We start from the raw sequence: 20489 nt of genomic DNA on the forward strand, positions 1-20489 counted from the left end.
TTTTATAAAACACATGTACACTTGAATAGTGAAAAACTGTATATAATGCAGTTAATAGACTGTTAAAGGCATCCTGTATTTCATATCTAAATACCATACATTCTCAAATTATTTTGTCACGTAATAAAATATATTAAGGATTACAAACACAGAAACATTTATTTGATGGTTATGTAAAATATACAGACGTGTTAAAAGAACATGAGAAGCCAAAACATTTTAAGGCATTGTTTTATAAGAAATAATTTGGTATATTCAAATGGTCCAGTATAATTTAATGCAGAGCAGAAAACAAGATCTGGGAACATGAATGTTAAATGCTGCCTACATACTCCCCTTACAAAAAGAAACTAAACGTGATTAAATTAACACATAAAGTATGAAACTCCAGCTGAGTAAATCAGTGTGGAATACAAATATGCCCATTATTTGAAGAAAAGGAAGCCGTTTTCAAACTTTTTGACTGCAATATAATTTCGCCATGAAAGTTGAAATGTGCATCACTACAAACATAACAAGAATTCACAAAATGAGATGCGGTCTATTCTCTGCCTTAGTAGCTTATTGAAAGTCAAATCGGTATTAAATATCTCCATGTTTAATGACTGATTGAACAGTTCTGCATTTCAGGAAAATATCAGAGTAGAAGTTTGTAAAACATGGTGCTGTTATGAGGTCATAAACAAGAAAAAGAAGAGATTTCTTGGGTGATTCCTAAGGTTGTTTTCCTTCCATTCAAACAAAGATGTTCTGAGATGAGACATTTAAGTCGGCTAGAAACGCTTTCTTTCTAAATATACTTACTGAATGAAACCTCTATGAGGAATTAATGCAATTGCATAAGAACACACACACACACACTTTCAGAACCACTTGTCCCATACAGGGTCACAGGGAACCAGAGCCTACCCAGCAACACAGGGCATAAGGCCAGAGAGGGAAGGGGACACACCCAGGACAGGACACCAGTCTGCTGCAAGGCACCCCAAGCAGGACTTGAACCCCAGACCCACTGGAGAGCAAGACTGTGGTCCAACCCACTGCGCCACTGCGCCACCACACCCCCACATAAGAAAACAATTATTCACAAAAATAGCAACAGCACTTTTATGAAAATCATGCATTGTGTCACATCATTTACATTAACTGGCACGAGTCATTTGTTTGTAAGAGACAAGAAATGAGAAATCAGTGTGTGAACTGAAAACCTTCCTGGGGGCTTTCAAAATGTAGCAGGCAAACTGAAGGAAAAGTGTAACAGGGTCCAGTATCATGAAAACAAAAGGTGGCCAGTGTAGAATGCAAGGGGTATCAGATGTCAGGCTAAGCAAAAGAGAAACATGGACAATAAATATGAAACTTTACATAATTTCTCTATTTGGAAAATATCCCTTTATATTGCTTCCATGATAAATCACGAGTGAGAGAAACTGCTTCTTTTTCATGATCTGTGGTGGCAGCATCTTCACCGGGGTCTCAGGAGGCGCTGGGGTAATGTGGGAGAGGGACGAGGGCATGGCTACAGCCTATCCTACTTGTTCTTCAGCGACCCAATCATCACCTTAGAGACAAAGTTGACGATTGCGCTGGCGGGCTGCTCGGGGTCGTGCTCGGCAAACACGTGGCACACGTTCTCCGTGGAACTGCCCGTCTTCCTCGCCACGAAGCCAAAGATCCTGCACACATCCAAACATGAGACAGTGCAACAGTATTGTCAGCGTATTCACTTTTTTTTTAAAAAAAAAATTCTTAAAATTAGTATTCACCCTCTTACATCATGATTTGTTTTTTATCATTATATTGTGATTATTATGTCTTACTTTTACCTCTAATTTGCATATACTCATTTAGCTGATGCTTTTCCCCAAAGCAACTTACAATCATTTACCCATTTATACAGCTGAGTAACTTCACTGGAGTAGTCTAAGCTAAGCACCTTGCGCAAGGGTACTACAGCCAAAGGTGGTTTTAAAACCTGCAACCTTTGCATCCAAAGGCAGCAGCTCTAATCACTACGCAGCCAACAATTAAGCTTTGATCATTCTTTATATATTATTCACCATATGATATTCATCTTTATATGAATTTTTCTTGTGTGCCTCTGATACGACCTGCTGTGAAAACTTCTGGAGCAAAGCATCTGTGCTATCGGTAAACTCAACTTAATGTGGATGAGGGTGAAGAAGGACTTTTTGTGTGTGGTATCAGGAGACAGGTTTGAGGAGTATAAAGAGGGTGCGGGGAAGCGTGCAGGTGTGCACACGTGTGGTGGATAATATCTGGTCAGAAGGGTAACAAATGACTTTTTTGCACTTTTTTTTGTGTCTTTACTGAAACCCTCAAAGATGCTCTGACAGAAGAAGATGTATGAACCCACTTGGGGTTGTGCACCACTCTGTCTATACTTTTTAATGCTCTGGTCAAACAGAGCTCTTCTGTTTGGTATGGCTCACAGTGTGAATGCTCTTGGTGCTCTAGCATTCATTCATTATTTATTTATTTAGAAACCAAATCATCAGTCCAAAGATGTGTTTTAGGTCAACTGGGCAATGTATAGTGTGTGTGTGTGTGTGTGTGTGTGTGTGTGTGTGTGTGTGTGTGTGTGTGTGTGTCACATTACTCAGTTATCTAAATGGGAGGAAAAACTAAAAACTTCACTGTGATGAGGAACTCCAGAATTTAATATATAGTCAACCTTTTATTTATATTATGCTCCTGAACCTTTGTTCTTTGTTCACTTTGTGAGTGGAGCACTGTATATAAAAAAAATATACACTATAATATATTATATTATGTAAGCTATATAGCACTATAATAAATAAAAGTGAATCTGGGGGCAGAAGGGACACTTACTTGGCCAAAGTGCAGCCGTCTCTTGTCCACCTTGAAGAGAGGAGGGACACAGGGCAGTTGTGTCGTGTTATTATTAGTGTTGCAATATTTCAATTTATGAGTTTAACCAGAGCAATTTAAAGTATTATGTGACATTTCACCTGTTTATGTAGCTGGGTATTTTATGCATTTCAGTTTGCATACCTTGATAAAACACGAAAAAGCTGTTTGTACACAACCCAGAAAACCGTCACCCTTAACTTCTACGCTGCCTGCTGCCCTCACATCACATCATCCAGGGTTTGCAGTGAGTCTGACTGCGGTGAGCGCCACTTACTTCCTGTCTTGTGGGTCCAGGGCACAGAAGATGACGGTGCTGACGGCGTAATGCCTCCGGAAGAAAAGCCTGGGATAGGTGGACATTGGATGATGTGAGGAGGATAGAAAGGGGTGGGCAGTATGCATGAGGCCCCACATGAGAGCCTGGCCTTATGTATACACCACAAACGAGCACACAAAGTGTGCAAGTCTTCTCCAACCAGGTCTCAGCACTGACTCCTGGACTGAGTATTGGACCCAGCTGTATAGTGCAAACAGCCTCTCCCTCCCATCAATGGGATTCATCACATTCCCCATCGCATGTCCAACCTCACACACCACTGTGAACAAGGCAGAGCCAGAAAGGGTCTGAGCGTAGGGTCGCCCCCTGCACTTACTTCCGCTGATTGTCCGTCAGAGTGATGCCCTGGGCGGACACCTTGAAGTGCACCACCGTGGAGGTGGGTGGTGGGTCCATGCTCAAGGTCATGCTGGCTGCCTTCTGCACTGCCTGGTAGCCGGTCAGGGATTCCATCTCCACAGAGCCCAGATACCACACGTTACACGCTACGGGACAGGAAGAAGTCGAAAAACAAGACTGCACCTTCAGAGACTCCGCACAGCCAGGTAGCCCAACCCCCCCGAAGCGAATCCAGCCTACCGTACCTGCTCCCTGCTTCAGTAGCTCCGTGGCTGAGTTGGTGGCTGTCTGAGTGAGTGACTCCCCCATGTCCTCCAGCGGGTCTGGAAGAGGAGGCCGCAGGCACAGGTTATGAATGTCACGACGGGAGCGTGGAGCAGTCGACACATAACAGGCACACACTGGTACTGACGGCAGCCATTCAGGGCCTGGTTTATTTATCCCGCTTAGCAGGCTGCAAAACCCACATTGTTTTAAAAATAAACAGGCTCGTTTTTTAACAAAAACAAATTGAGCACCACGAAATGTAAGGAAAACAAATGAGAGTAAATGACGTCTCTATGCAGGTCGGCCCCTTGGGCGACCACCTGTAAATATGGTACCCTAATTCTGGTAAGAGGGGTCGTTCTGAGCTTGGCGCACAGACCTCCCTCTCAGGTCTGGCCCAGTGGGGTCTGAAGCACAGCTGCCCTTTAATGGGCTGGGCTCTGACAGGGCCCTGTTTCTTGGGCCGCCTGGTGCACAACACAGATTGGCAGCCGACCACATGATTCATTGGAGCAGACAGGGGTGGTATGAACAGCTGGATAAATTCAGCTGCCTACCCATAGACAGAGGGTCACACACATTGACTGAAGCCGCTATCCCAAGTGGGGTTGCGGTGAGCCGGAGCGTAACCCAGCAACACAGGGCACAAGGCCGGAGGGGGAGGGGACACACCCCGGACGGGACGCCATTCCGTCGCAGGGCACCCCAAGCGGGACTCGAACCCCAGACCCACCAGAGCAGGCCTGGGCCAAACTCGCTGCGCCACCACACCCTTCCATCTCTTGTTACTAGTTCTCAAATAAAAGTGTATTTTCACCCCATACAGGGTGCCGCCCAATATTCAACCAAGCCTAATTTGTCCCCCTGGAATTTACACATTATAATATATTGTTCTTCTAACAGGTAACAAGTTCTTATGCCTCAAAACCTATCATCCATTTATTAGTGGAGCCGGGGAGGACACTGTCCTGTGGAAGTCCTCTCAAATAGCCCAAACTTTGCCAATCACACGCACATACTTCTTTTTACACACACATTCACAGAGAGACTCAGTTGCAACCGTATGTGCAAAAAACAACCTTCTGTCAAACACCCAAAATAAACATTTCATCACATACTCAGTCATACACTCAGGAGCTGATTCGTAGCCCCTCCCATCTTCCTTGCATGAGCACTCACACACACACACACACACAAGTGTTAGGCCCACCTCTGTCAGGTATGATGAGCTTGCAAGGCAGGGCCAGTGGGGTGATGGAGTGCTGGCACACGAGGGCTGGCAGGCTCCCTGTGGCAGGAAAAGCACAAGACCTTTCACACAGGGAAGAAGGACCCTTTGCTCTTATTACCTAATATAATTCTAAAAATACACTGAAGTAATAGTTACATGAAAAAATAAAAAGAATTTGTCATTAATAGGATATCACTATTCATTTATCAGATGTTTTTCTTTAAAGCAACTGTGTAATTTTACTAGAGCTTTTTTTTTTTTTTTTTTTTTTTTACATAGGATAAGTACCTTACTCGGGGGTACAGAGGAGGAGACTAAACCAGCAGCCTCTGGGCCCAAGGGTAGTAGCACTAACCCCTGTACTACCAGCTGTCCCCCCACCTCAACCCCTCTCACAAGGCAGAGAAAATTCTTTTTATTTACGACCCATCAAGTGGAAAGCTAGATAGGGGAACTTTTTGTGTGAAAGGAGCTCCTATTTCCCCCCCCCACCAAAAATACAAAATTCACTTTCACGCCATGTTTATGTGGGTGTCCTCTGGGTGTTCTGGTTTCCTCCCACACTCCATGTGTTAATATGAACTGGTGACTAACAGTGGCCGAGTCAGTGTGTACACCCTATCTGAAAAGTATTATATCTGGTAAATGAATCATAGATGAAACTACACAAAGCCACTCCTAATGATACTGCCTTCCAAGAGAGTTATGTGTGTTTGATCACCGCACAGACCTACTTTATATTTGCTGCTAAAACTAGGAGCACGATTTAAAAACGCTTTGCGGCAGGGATGACATTTTTAAAATCTTTTTATTAGCTTTTTCAACAGCTAAAAACAAACTACAAAACATTTTAATGTGTTACGCCTTTTCCTTATGATACTAGGCTGTTTTTTGTTGTTTTGGAGTGAATTTAGGATGAGGTTGAAACAGAATTGAATTCTTCCCAATTAAAAACACACACACACACACACACACACACTCAGAACCGCTTGTCCCATACAGGGTCGCGGGGGAACCGGAGCCTACCCGGCAACACAGGGCGTAAGGCCGGAGGGGGAAGGGGACACACCCAGGACGGGACGCCAGTCCGTCGCAAGGCACCCCAAGCGGGACTCGAACCCCAGACCCACCAAAGAGCAGGACTGCGGTCCAACCCACTGCGCCACCGCATCCCCTAATGCAGAACATTGAACTTTCAATCTCTACTGAAATACAGAAACTGACCACAAGGCGGCGACATTGTTCAACTTGTAAGAAGCAAAAGTTGTTTATGCAACACACACACACACACACACACACACACACACACACACACACACACACACACACACACACACACACACACACAACAGTACAACCAAGAGACACGTTGGTATTCACAGGGTGTGATCCGTCCTCACCAAAATAGGGCTCGTTGGGGCACCCCTTCAGCCGCACACCCTTTGGTGTGCACTCGATCAGGAAGTGTCGCACCAGCTCGCTGGACAGGTCCGCTGCTGCGAGACACACAGGAGGAGCCACATGAGCGAAGACCAAGAGGCAGGGATATCGAGAGTCACGGCTGCAAGGCCTGCAACAGCAGCAGCCTCATCCCACTGCCCATCAAGGACCATTTCTGGTTGGGCCAGAAAGTATCCATTCTGACTAAATTGCAAAAAATAAAGGTTGGTTGTTAATCCACATGGGATCTGCAGGCCATCCTTGCCTTGGCATTCCAGGATGAGTGGTTTAGCTGACTTTTTTTATAACAGCTAAGGCTGTTTACACAACAGCTCTCCTTCATTAACTTAATTACCCAAGCTAGAGCCTGGAAGAGGAGCAGCCTGTGGAATGTTGGGGCAAGATGTCATGCCACATCTCTGGGCTGCTCATCTCCTTACAGGCAGCATAAGTCAAACCCAGATCTTAAGCAAGAACCAGCTTAGACAAGATAAATTGGTGTCTGCATACAAAAGGTGATTTAGCAAGACGGAGAAGCTCAGGCACTTTTAGCACTGAAACCATCCATCCCAAGATCTGAGTAGATAGAAGGAGAGGAGAGACACACAGTCATGGATGGTCCAAATTCCTAAAATGTTTGTATATTCGGAGCATATTTGCAGAGCACTTCCCTTACTTCCTACTCACTGGCAGGTCAAGGGACGTAATGTGTTCCTGGCAAACATTCCAGAATGGGATTGACCTATACCTTCACTTTGTGTCTAACTCTCCCATTGTCTAGTTATACTAATAGATCAACTATGAGCCATATTTATATCATGGTTTTTCTACAGTATTTCTGTAGAATGAAGACAGGTAGAACTAACCCTGGAAACTACCAGACTTCACACACTCCAAGCCCGAAACACAACCTTTGTTCTAGATCCATACAAAATGATCTCATTTTGTAGATTCTCAGTGACTTTGAGAACTATTAGCCTCCTGCCTATGCTCAAAGCCCAAAAACAAGCCCATGCATAACGTACAAGCCTGACCTTTGTCACCATCTCCTGCAAGTGCAGCTCTCCTTTAGCGGTTACTCTTTCCAGATCCACAGCAGCAGGTGCTTTGTGTCACAGATCAAATTTCTGGAAAGACAACCACTCCAGGCATCTAACATCCATGTTGGATTTCCTCCCTCTGAAAGAAACCCCTGTAGCACCCTTGTTTGTGTGTTTGGGTGCAGTGTGCATGGAGAGGGGGCTATGAAGAGCAGAAGAGGGCCCGAAGACCTGTCCCTCTCTCCAACAGTTTATTTACTTCCCTTCCTTATCGCTGCTGCTAACATCACAAGCGCAAAGGGAAATTCTAGGACACCACAGCACCAGGTTTGACAAAGCCACTTTCATGATGGTTAACAATGAAAAATGTGGGTTTTGTTGTCCCGCTGCTAGTTGGGGACCTCCTAGATGCAACTGTGCCTTGCGTACCTCCCTTCCTTCCTGTCCCTCTAAGAAAACCTTGTGGACGTTTCCGCTCTGATCTCAGCACTGCACCCTTTCTGCTTTGCAGAGAAACAGAGTCTTTAAGATGCCCAAACTGTAGGATTATCACTGCATGTAGAGAAAGATGAGCACTGGCTCGGTACAGCCGGGTCACAAGGGACTAAATTTAGTATTGCGACACTGGGGATCATCCCTGTATACTGAGGGGGTGACGCTGAAGAACTTGCAAGTAAGGCAGGTAGGTTATCACTGCATGTCAAATGATCAGTGCGCTGCCACAATTTAACAGACATAGGCCCATTCTAAGAGGTCTCATGTAAAGTATTCCCATATTTTGGGAATCTCGATTAAGGAACAGCATAGTTTAGAACTTGCCGAAGCGTTCCCATGTATCTCCTCTACTCGTTTCTCTGCATCGGCTTCCCATAGCTGCCCGGATCAAATTTAAGACCCTGGTTATAGCCTACAGATTTATCAATAGAACTGCTCCCAGCTATTTACAAGACTTGATCATCCACTACACTCCAACCTAACCACTATGCTCTTCCACATCTGCCCGCTTGGTGGTCCCACGCATGAAAGGTAAATAATGGAGGTTCTCGGTTCTGGCTCCGTTGTCGTGGAACGACGTGTCTGCAGTTATGTCTCTCTTTCTCCTATGCACACAGTGTTTTTTTTTCTATGAGATGTACGTCGCTTTGGAGAAAAGCATCTGCTAAATAAATAAACGTAAGTGTAAATGGAAAACAAATCAATAAACAGTCGCATTGTGCACCATGTGACATGATCAAGCACCAGCAAGCATATGAAAAGGCTGCTCCTGGCTTTGTGCTCCATCAAAAGCATCGCAGATCAGATCTGCCCTCTCAGGTTCCGCTCTCGGAAAACTCTCAGAGGACCCCTTTCTCTTGACTTCTGAATACTGAAATTTCCGTAACACATCAGATGTGACACAGCCCAACCCGCCACGCCTCCTGCCCCACCCCAGACAATGGGTACCTTTTTTGCTCTGCTGCAGAACTGAGGGAGGGGGCGTGGCCACCTTCATAGCCAGCCCATATGCCCCCCGGAATGAATGGCTGTCCCGGACGATGAAGGAGCCGGGCTCTTTGTCCTTAAGCACCGAGATGGCTGCGGATGTTAACAAGACAAAAGGTTTGAACAGAAGAAACACAGCAATTAATGTGTGTGGAACTCCCCCTTTTCCTGCTGTTGTGAGAGGAGTCAGATGGATGGCTGACCCTCAACAATGTAATGGAGCAGTTATGAACTGAAGGTAGTACTTATTTATTTATTTATCATATGATCAAAGACAGATCTTCAGTAACAGTACTTTACAGACCAATCAATTAAACTGTTGTGACAACCTGTCATAGACTACTACAGTCTTTTTAATGTAGTTTATACAAAGCGCTTAAAAAGCAAAATCATAACGTGGCAATCCAGGGCTTATTATAAATCTCCCATCCTTACAGTACTATGATGGTGCACAAAATAAACATTTACCTTGGTCCCGTGAGATATCTGGCTTGTACCAGAACTTGGAAGTGTCCTGCACAAACTTCACAGTCACATGCTTGCTGGTAAGTGCATCTGGAAACCAAAAATATTCCAAATGATTAACTCACATTTGGCTTGCTTACACATTCCTGGGATGAGAATTTCATTCCATTATTCTGTGAAAATGAGGCAAGGTCCAAAGGTCTGACATGCTGGCATAAACCTGGTGCCATTTGGTTGGCACATGCTGAACAGGACAGAAATCCTCCCTTTCAAACACAAGGGATGTACAGTGAGATAGCACAGTGCAGAGAAATGGCACATGGGGGGATTTGCTGCTCTGGATGCATAAAACTGCTGCACAATATTTACATTTATCTGATGCTTTTCTCCAAAGCAATTTACAATTATTTACCCATTTATACAACCGGGAAACTTTATTGGAGCAATTTAGGGTAAGTACCTTCCTGAAGCGTACTACAGCCAGAGGTGGGAATCAAACCTGTGATTTTGGGGTCCAAAAACAGCAGCCCAAACCATTATGCAACCAACTGCCCACAAATCTAGCAATACACAGGGTAATTCCCAATACGAGGGTAAGTCATGGCGGCACAGTGAGTAGCGCTGCTGCCTCGCAGCACCTGGGTGGTGCGAGAGAATGTGGGTTTGATCCCCCCTCAGTCTGTGTGGCGTTTGCATGCTGTGCCTGTGTGGGTTTGCTCTGGGTGCTCTGGTTTCCTCCCACACTCCAAAGATATTCTCTTCAGGTTTCCCTGTAGTGTGTGAGTGACACAGAGAGTGTGTTCCATTGATGTAGGGATGAGTGACCCATTGTAAGTAGTGTATCTAGCAGTGTAAGTCAACTTGGTGAATAAATAAATGTAAGTCAAAAATATCTGCAGTGATCTATATTTAAACAAATAGAGGTTAATATGGATGCTTTTGGATTTACTCTTGTAATAAAGCAGAGTAAACCATGGCCCTGGATCTGCCAAGGAACTTTTAAAGTATTAGGGTTCACTGTAACGTAAGTGCTGGCTTGACCATAAGGACCCAGAATTCAGAAACCCTGCACCTGCAGGTGAAGCCAGTGAGAGGTTTCACCAAGGCAGGAGCTGTGGGTGGTGGAGGTCAGCAGGGGCGTACCTGGCAGCGGCGAGGTGCTGCTTTGTCCTCGGTTGGAAAGATCTGGCAGAACGCTGGGAAAGGGGATACTGATGGTGCTGCCACTGTGTGGGCTGGAGAATCCGCTGAGGGCTGGCGAGCCAGTGCCCAGCGAGTGCTCTCCCTCTCCCTCTGAGACTCGTCGTTTCTCTGGGAGCGACGGCTGCACGGGAGTGCCTCCCCTGCCCAGCCCCTCCATGGCCGCCAGCAAGCTCTGCTCCAGGTCCTGCGTGAGCTCTTCAGGACCCAGAGCCCGACAGCTCTGCCCTCGTGGAGTCCCCCTAGGGGAGCTGTGGCAGTTGGGGGCTGAGTGTGACAAGCCGGAGAGATCCAGGGGGCCGGGGTAGGGAGGAGTTAAGTGGCCCAGCGCTGACTGCTGGCTCAAGGTGGCCCTGGTGCTCCCATCTTGCCAGGATTGCACCGATGATGGGCTGGAATAGGACAGGGAGTTAGGGGATTGTTGGAAACCACACAGCAAGCATGGATTCCAGCCATCAAAATTAGGGAAGCAAAACAGGCCCAAAAGAAGACACTAGTGTAATTCACTGTTAAATAGAGAAGAAAATAAACAACATTGCCTAATACTTTGCACAAAAAATGTTACATTTCAGTTTTTAAGAAACACACTTATGTAAAAGGTGAAAATGTCATTTCTCTGATGATCCAGACTAGGGACTAGAGGCCATAAATTTATTCCTTTATTTCCATGCATGCCCCTTATGAAAACATGACACCATTTAGAGATCTGTTGCCTGGTCATACCTCTCCATCCGCGGTAGAGGACTGCTTGTGGACAGAGACCGCATCGAGCCGAAGGGTCCCTGGCAAGCAGCTGCAGAGACGGGCGCATCTGAGCGGAATGGGTCCTCATCCGGAGACACTGTGCCGTGGTTGAGGCCCTCCATATAACCCCGGGGTTCTGTCAGGAAAAGACATCAGCCATGAGCCTGAGGATACTGCCTGTGCCCCTCCACCATCCCCATCCCCTGCAGGAGGCACCACTGTGCAAAAGAGGTGACGCAATGACACGCTCCGAGATCAGCCCAGCTCGCTCCTTGTGCTGGCAGCTCACAGAGTGCAATCCATTCTAGCCAAGCAGAACACTGTCCAGAAGTTATTTTTCTAATGAATTATCTTGCTGTTCTCTGCTTTGAAATGTTTTTCCACACTGGAAGGATTCAACCCCATTGTGCCACAAGAATTCCTTAGCTCCCTCCCATCTGGGGCGTTCCTAGCAGGAGGACTTGTTCTGGGAAAGTTTGTTAGTAACACACATCTTGGCTCACTTGCAACAAAAATTAGGTCCACACTTGGCTGACGGAACGAGTTGGACATGGGTTCCAAGAACGGGCATTTAATTCACGCTGCACACATCTCGCTGCTACCAGCAGCCAATGGCAAGCCGCTATCTGAACCACAGGACAGCATAGCACTAGTGGTTTAGGACAGGCTGAAACTTCCTGGAATGTCATTCATTAATCAGTCGTTACCGATTGTGAGCTCTCCAATCAAAAAGGGTATCAAAGGCCAGCTATTAACAACGTGGTTAGAAATGTAGAACTGAAAGACCAGGGTATAAATCCCCATTCCTGCTGAATTATGTCTGGGCAGGGTCTTTACCTTGAACTCCACCACCAAAAACTACCCAGCTGTATGAATTCATCAGTGGCCTGGTGGCTCACAGCTCCTGGGATCAGGGTTCAAATAGGATCTCTAGCTGAGCACCCCCACACTCTGACTGAAACTGCTTTTCCTAAGTGGGGTCATGGCAAACCAGAGCCTAAGCCGGCAACACGGGGCACAAGGCTGGAGGGGGAGGGGACACACCCAGGACAAGACGCCAGTCCATCACAGGGCACCCCAAGTGGGACTCAAACCCTAGACCTGCCGGAGAGCAGGACCCAGCCAAACCCACTGTGCCACCACACCCCCCAGCTGAATAAACAAAGCTAAAGTTATAAGGTGACTTGCACAAAGGTGTAATGGGAATGGATAAGTGGGTACTTTGGTTTTTCAGTCTAAATGGATAAGTGAACAGTTTCCGTGGCTGCATTTAAGCTACATCGCGGGAGCCTCAGTTTCAGAAAGGCAGATTGTGAGTATAAGAGAGAGCCTACAGGAATACCGCAAATGGCCCTTTTCCAACAGCAGCTGCACAGTGCTTCTCCAGACACCCCTGGCACAGACCTCTGCCAGCGCACTGCTTTGGTGGCTTTCTGTTCCTGTTTATATTTGCAGGACATAATGTTTTATTCACACAGCTAACAGTCTTGTCCAGTGTGTCGCTGGATGGCACTGACAACACCACTTCCCTCAGGGGAGCAACTCAGTGGAATACCCTGCCTCATTCTGCGAAAAATTTGCACAATTTGAAGACTGAAGCTGTATGTATATTTAAGCACAGGTGGTCCTTGAGTTGCGACATGTGCAACGCGTGACGTCTCCGACTTATTACAGCCGTCCCGTTAACCTTATGTTATTTTTGCGTGCCAACGTTTGGTCGTAACGTCTAAGAGCTCCATCTGCTGTACAGTAACATTGTCAGTGTGCCTTTGAGTAATTTTGTTTACAAAACTTTGGTTTTATTTACAAAATGTTTTGTTTGCGATTCCCTTCGAGTTGCTTATTATTTAAAGCGTCATGCCAGTGACATGAGTGTTTTGGCGGTGCAGGAAAGAAAAAGGGATGAAGAACAGATTTAGAAATCATGCGCACATCATCTGGAACCACGGGGAGCCGGAGCCTAACCCGGCAACACAGGGCGTAGGGCTGGAGGGGGAGGGGACACACCCAGGACGGGACGCCAGTCCGTCTCAAGGCACCCCAAGCGGGACTCGAACCCCAGACCCAGCGGAGAGCAGGACCCGGTCCAACCCACTGCGCCCCCAGATTTAGAAGTGAAAGTAAAAAATAGTAGTGCAGCATGATAATATAATCCTGCACTGTATTTATATTATTGTTCACTAGTATAACTTAACAGGAACCGTGGTGTCCGAAAGGAAGCTACACCGTTCTATGGAGGTTTTACTGAAACACGGCACTGGAACGCTTGGAGTGCACAACTAAAAGAGTTCATTAAGAACAGCAGCTCGTGCCACAATCTCACCTCTCACCGCGGAACGTCTTTCGCTCCCGCGCGACAAAGGGCGCGTTAGACATAGTGCGGCCTATAACAATTCCCGCTTCAATTAAGAATTAACCAGTGACAGTTAACCTTTGTCAGCTTAACCCCTACAGGCTGGCAGGAACCTTTCTTCTGCAAAACTCTCAATGATTTGTTCTTGCGTAAAACACCACAGGAACAATGTGTGAAATTGGTGAAAAATATAACAAAGCTTTATTATACAACATAACATTCATGAAAGTTCATTTTTATAAATCCTTATTTTTTATAGAAATACATCATAAGGGGATTTGCGACTCACGACTGTTGATTTCTGACGATATCGTAATGGAACCCTGACATAAGTGGAAGACACCCTGTATATACAAGGAAGACCTTAAATGGGAGCCAGCAAGCACTGTAGTTCGTACCACACCGTAGTACTGCAGCTACAGGAATGATGAAGTCCCGATGGATGTGAGACCCCCTCTCCTGAGAGACGGATGGCCTCTTGACTCATTACCCCTGAGGCAGTGAGGTTCATCAGCAGATGTCCAGCCCTGTCCTAACCCTGCGTTGGACACGGGACGGTCCCGCTCCACCCCCTCTGCTTCCCAGGACTAAAAGAAACCTTGACCTTTTCTCTTTCCTGAAGGCTGCGGAAGCTAATTAAACCTCGGACCACGTGGGCCCGCCTCATTCTTTTCCTCCCTCCCACCCCCCCAAATCAAACAGCTACACCCACAGGGACCAGGGAAGGTGAATTCTGGGGTATCCCACTCGTACGCTGCGACCGCTTTCAGACTTAGGGGCTGAATGAAGGCGGGTTTAACAGAATCACTTCAGCGTTGCGTTTTCACATATTTCTCACATCCTTATCTAATCGCAGCTGCAAGCCGAAGAGGACCTGCTCATACCTCAGCACCCTCCAACCCGCTAGCCTGCAAGCCCCCTCCCCGCTAGTCCCAGGTCTCTCTGAAAGTGAATTCCTCACGATCCAGCAAGGGGAGAGGAATGGCCGGGGGAGGGGTCTAGCAATCACGTTCTGACCCTCCTCTGCACGAGGATCCTTCTGTCTCAACACTGCTTTTCTTCTCTGACAAGTTAAACCCTGCCAAAGAGCAGCGCAGCAAGCGCAATGCGCAGAGTTGCAGTGTTCCTGGAATACAAATTGTCAACAACCTGGCACTGGAATTTAAAATCCATCTTCACCACTCAGAAGGTGGGAACCTGTATGCCAATAATGACGTAACAAATAATAATATTACGTTTAAAGAAGTAGTGTATCTAGCAGTGTAAGTCACCTTGGTGAGTAAGGAAGGTGTGTGGGCTGATAACACCACGTAGAGTTCACTGGAAGTCGCTTTGGAGAAAAGTGTCTGCTAAATAAATAAACGTAAATGGAACATGTCAAGACTTGATGAATATTCAAATATTATAATGAGAACCTTCTTACATATCTGAGTTCCCACTTTTTACAACTCTCAGTCATGCCTGATTGTGAGGACTTGGCAGTCCTGGGTCCACTAAGTGGAAAACCATGGAAGACGGGCAAGAAGCATAATTAGGCATGCAAAATTTCAAAGCAAAAACACCTTGTCATGAGACCAAATCGATTTTCATGGAATGAGGACCGTGTGTTTAAAACACTGGGCCTTTATCGCACACATCAGATACATCTATTCTGAACAAAGGGCTCCTTTTTTCCGAGGGGGTCTTAACAAACTTGCCATTCATCGCAAAAATGCGCTTTCCGAGGAGTTCTCCAGAACACAAGAGTGGTTGGGTTGCTAGTCTGCAGGCCGGAGACAGTCAGGAAGCAGCTCAGCTGTTAGAATAAATCAAGACCTGGTGAATTCCTGCAGTCAGGATGGACACGGGGAACAAACGCAGGCCTACTTGACATGGTTTTAATAGAATAACATGGATCATAAAACTACTGTCTTAAAAACATCACCGCGCAGGGGTTGGCAATTTGCTTTGCCCTTACAATGACTGGGATCTTAACAGACAAACTTCAGCCATTTGACATGCAAGAATGAGCTTAGCTGGCATGCGGACACCCTTGTATCGCCTGCAGATTGAGTTGCCAAATAAGATGCTCATGTCCTTGCTTACAGGCACAGGGAGCGCATTGGGAAAATGCCGCAATGCTGGAGGAAGCCGGGGGCTGAGCCACCCTCTCACTGACCGTTGACACTGTCATGACAGGGACAACACTGGAACTTTGTTCCCACAGCAGCAGGGTCCGGGGTTCCGCTCATTGCTGCCAAGGCCATTCCTATCGCACGGAGCCACGACACAGGGACAAGGGGCATGAAACGACGGTCACTACAGTACATTGCATTCATATTTATTCACTTAGCTGTCACTTTTTCCCAAAAGCAACTTACACTGATTCCTCCATTTATACAGCTGGGTAATTATTACTGGCACAATTCATGGTGAATACCATGTTTAGGGGTACTACAGCAGCAGGTAGGATTTGAACCAGCAACCTTTGGATCCAAAGGCAGCGCTAAGCACTATGTCACCTGCTGGTGCCAGTACCAACAGTATGACTCATATGGGTGGATAGCACCACTGACAGGGGCATCCCTGGTGATAGCAGGGGCAAGTAAACAAATGTTGGCCAGATATGCCAGCTCACCAACCAGGCCCATTAGTCCAGCAAACTATAGCTAATCACTGAAGAGAAACTGCACCATGGCAGAAAGACATTATCATCACATCAGGTTGTAGTCCTCTCCAGCCCAGTCATATCATTCCAAGCCAAAGTACATAAATTAATAAATGTCACCAATAAGTCATTAACTTCTGTTGGCCCCTTGAATTCTGTCTCTTAGCACTGTTCTAGATTAATCCAAGTCAGGGTGGTCTGGAGCCTAAGGAGGGTAAACTCTGGGTGGGACATCAGTCCATCTCAGGATTACCAAAGCAAATCCACACACACACACACACACACACACACACAGAAGCAGCTTGTCCCAAGGGGGGTCGCAGCAAGCTGGAGCCTAACCCAGTAACACTGGGTGCAAAGCTGGAGGGGGAGGGGACACACCCAGGACAGGACACCAGTCCATCGCAAGGCACCCTAAGCAGGACTTGAACCCCAGACCCACCAGAGAGCAGGACCCAGGCCAACCCACTGCACCACCACGCCCCCTAAAGCAAATCCAGTTCAGCATAATAAATGACCATTGTTGTTTCGATGTGGTCACTCCATGGATGAGTGACCAGTGTTTTCTTTTGGAATGAGCATTTAGGGTCGCCCTTTTTTAAATGGCCTGGTAACCAGTTCCAGAAATGGACTGGTTTGTAGTGCAGTAGCGAGAGCATGGAGAAGGCAGTATATGTCAGCCAGCCTTGCACAGCACAGAAATTTGCCAGCCCCTCCATGAACACCTGAGCCTGAGACCATCTCATGTCAAACATCCTAGAAACAGATCAGCTTTTAAAAGTCTGTTGGATGCAGACAGTGACCGGCCGGTGTGGATTACTGGCTGCATGCGCTCATTCTCATGGCAAAGACAACACGACAAATAAAGTCAGCGTGTTCTGCACCTTCCAGCACCTGAAGTAGAAACGGCTCTGCACGCGAAGACGCTAGAGAACAGTCGGGCTCTCGCTTGGCGCAATCGCTTACAACCGGGCAAAGCGCCGCCAGTAACTTGAGTTTTTTCTGCCCGTTCCCTGAAAATCCCACCGTGAGCAAAGAAATCAGGTCTCCCTTTCAGTACGGAAACCACGACACACGCGTGACGAGACATTCCAGGGGCCACAGAAACTGGAAAGTCAAAGTGTGTGCTGTGCACGGCGCCCCAGGCCTCCAGGAGAAGAAAGTGCCAAACTTCTGCTTGGGCCAGGCTCGGGTTTCATCTCTCACTGGGGAAGCTCAAGACAATGCAGATGTCCTGGGCAGAGAGACCCACACACACACACACACACACACACACACACACACACGCATTATCACACTCAAGAACGCACACGCACGCACACACACACAAATGAGGCACAGCGAGGCCTTCCAAGTGTACATACCTAAAGAAGCGGTCATGATGGAGATGGTTTCATGAGGGAAACAGCGGCACAAGTGTGTGCACAGACCCAGACACACACCCACACGCTGAAGGTCTCAGCAACAGGCTCTACTATTCAGGCTGCTCCTTGGGAAGGATCAACACACACTGGCTGGAAGGAGATGGAGGAAGCGCTATTCACTGGATCGGTATCTGCTCTCTCTAACTCCCTTTGCCTGTCCGCCCGTTTCTCCCTCTCTTCCCGTCTCTCTCTCTCTCTCTCTCTCTCTCTCTCTCTCTCTCTCTCTCTCTCTCTCTCTCTGCCAAACGGCCTTAAAAGCGACCGGAGCTGCTGCTGAGTGAAGTCATTTAGGCCCTTCTCCTCCGCTTCCAGCACGAACAGTAAAGAATTCCCTGATTGTTCCAGGCTTGTTGTGACGCTCCAACCAACTGTTGCCTCGGAGAGCCAGGGAGGGGAACCAAAAGAGAGCCCCGAGCCTCATTTACATCACACTTCTCTCCTTCCTTTCAGTGAGGACTCTGCATTGTTTCTGCACTGCCTCCACAGCCTGCTTCCTCCAATCAGAAGGTGCTGTCAAAGGTCAGGGGTCGCTCGCGCCCTTTTACGAAGACTGCCTAGGACAATTCACTTTGATTTACCGTATGTATTAAACTTCGGTTTAAAGTATCTCTGAGTGGCATACGAACACTCAAGCATAAGTAGAGGGAAAAATGTGATCTTAAAATGAATATGAATAGGCCTACAGAATATAATATTGAAATCATTTAGCATATTGTGATTTAAAACACATCCTTTTAATTCATTTTGACTTTCGAATGTTTATGTCTGGGTATGTTGATTCAACCTTCAATATATGAATTTGAGAGTTTGCAACAAACACCGGACGTTGAGCTATTTCCCTGTGTTTTATGTCTCTGTTTGCATTTTTCTTTCTCAGAAATCTCTGTATTAATGTTAGGTTGTTCACAAATATTTAGATTCTTTAGTTTTAAATCACAGGTACAGTAATTTTGACGTCAATAAAATAAAAGAACAGGGTGTTTATTTTTTCTTTAACTTTCTCGTGTTTTCCAATAAAGCGTTCTTATGTCATAATGAAAAAAAATTAATTACTTAATCACAAACAATGTATTGCTAATGGTGAATGTTGTATTTGTTACTAACAAAATGCAAAACAAAATTTAACAATTTTTGCTTAATTTCCATAAAATCAGACGGCCCCGTATTTGAAAAGACTTTCAAATGATACTTCTGAAATATCAAAATATTTCTTCTAGTAATTCTGTTCTGCCAGTGACCACTGTTGTTGCATTAAATGTTTTGTACTGTGCTACACTGAGCATTCCCGTTAATAAGTGTATGGTAAGTGCATGGTAATAAATGTGTACCGAAGAGTTTCCACGCTGGTTTCCTGTGTTCTCTCGTGCTGCTGTACCGCTCTTCCCTGTGACAGCTGTCTGGAATGTGGCACCTTGTTATCTCGTGATCAGAGGCCGCGTCACGTGATGATGCCTCATTCACAATGTGCATACAGAGCTGACCGTGCAGGACACGTTCACACGGCACGATGCCGTCCACTCCGAGTCCTTTCCACCGCCATGGTGCTACGATGCGCTTGAAGCTCGGTCTTTAAAAAAACAAAAACCCTGCAGGAAGTCCAGTAAAATACAAATAAACTACAGTAAATAAGACATTCCAGACTGATTTTTTTTTAGCAAGCAATTACAGCTCAGCCTGCAGCAGAGGACAAGTGGGGGGAGACCCTCCCTCCTCATTCCCATACACCCTCCCCCAAGGGAATTTCTTGCAGCCCTGTCAACCCTTGGGAACCTGGTACTCGGGTAAATATGTAATTATTCCAAAAAAAAAAAAAACAACTCAAGTTCTAAGAAAATTTTTAGATTAACCTCCGACCACTAAAACCGAATTGAGTCACGCTCATCCCACTTCAGCTACTTGAATCTGAGATGCTGAATTTTAGTTTTTGTCCCATTCAGGCTTTGCTTTAAATTTGGACTTTTTCAAAATTTTGTTTCCTACGGGTAAATGATCGAACATGCTAGTTTTGCAGTTTTTATCTTGATGCAGGCCGTGTTTAACAGCTATGGTTAGTTTTTAATGTTTTATACCCTCATGGTGTCCTTTGCAAGAGCACAGTAAAAACACAAATAAAGTTTCATGTGGCCCGTTGAGTGTATTGTGTGAGCATTTCCAGAATTTCCTCCACACAATATAACCTCCTTCTCCTTCTGTTCCACCGTGGAAAGGTACGGAGAAGGTAAACTCCTTTGTATATTCGGATTTCTTCAGCCCTTGTTTTTCTAAGAAACTGATCCACTCCTGGAACAAGGCCTCGATGCTTGTTTTTGTGGACACCCCAGCATGGCCAAGATACTTCCATAGCAACGCTTTTAATTACTTTGGATTGCCAACCAAATCAGAGCATTAGAATGCATTACACCTCTTTTCAAAGATGCAGAAACGCATACCTTAATGCTGTTTGCATAAATCGCTTTCCTAAGGCGGCTCACTTGGCAGATAATTATCAGTCTGTACATGCTGTACACTTCCACTATTAGGAGTATGCCAAAATGGAATTTATACATCAGTAATTATGTAATACAATCCTTAAGTCATAACTATGAAACAAAGTAGGCTGTACACACTAAAGACAGGCAGGGTTTG

The 20489-nt window shown here is 46.1% G+C and overlaps 1 protein-coding gene across 2 annotated transcripts in view; it reads right to left on the reverse strand.

Annotated features, from left to right (window-relative positions):
• Positions 1-1009: 1009 nt before the first annotated feature.
• The window catches only part of tns3.2 (tensin 3, tandem duplicate 2), a 57032-nt gene continuing 37552 nt past the window's right edge, over positions 1010-20489 (reverse strand). Inside the window, exons 17-27 of one of the 2 annotated variants that reach the window (XM_018760684.2) lie at positions 11420-11576; positions 10640-11088; positions 9500-9586; positions 8993-9124; positions 6470-6565; positions 5049-5126; positions 3817-3894; positions 3549-3717; positions 3170-3238; positions 2854-2883; positions 1010-1676 (exon numbers count right to left, since the gene is read on the reverse strand). In XM_018760684.2, coding sequence (XP_018616200.2) covers positions 1532-1676; positions 2854-2883; positions 3170-3238; positions 3549-3717; positions 3817-3894; positions 5049-5126; positions 6470-6565; positions 8993-9124; positions 9500-9586; positions 10640-11088; positions 11420-11576 — 1490 coding nt within the window. In that variant the 3' untranslated portion in view covers positions 1010-1531. The remainder of the gene's footprint in view (positions 1677-2853; positions 2884-3169; positions 3239-3548; positions 3718-3816; positions 3895-5048; positions 5127-6469; positions 6566-8992; positions 9125-9499; positions 9587-10639; positions 11089-11419; positions 11577-20489) is intronic. The other variant, XM_018760685.2, reaches the window with a different exon arrangement.

The sequence above is a fragment of the Scleropages formosus genome, chromosome 19 (assembly GCF_900964775.1).
Source record: "Scleropages formosus chromosome 19, fSclFor1.1, whole genome shotgun sequence".
Taxonomy (NCBI): domain Eukaryota; kingdom Metazoa; phylum Chordata; class Actinopteri; order Osteoglossiformes; family Osteoglossidae; genus Scleropages; species Scleropages formosus.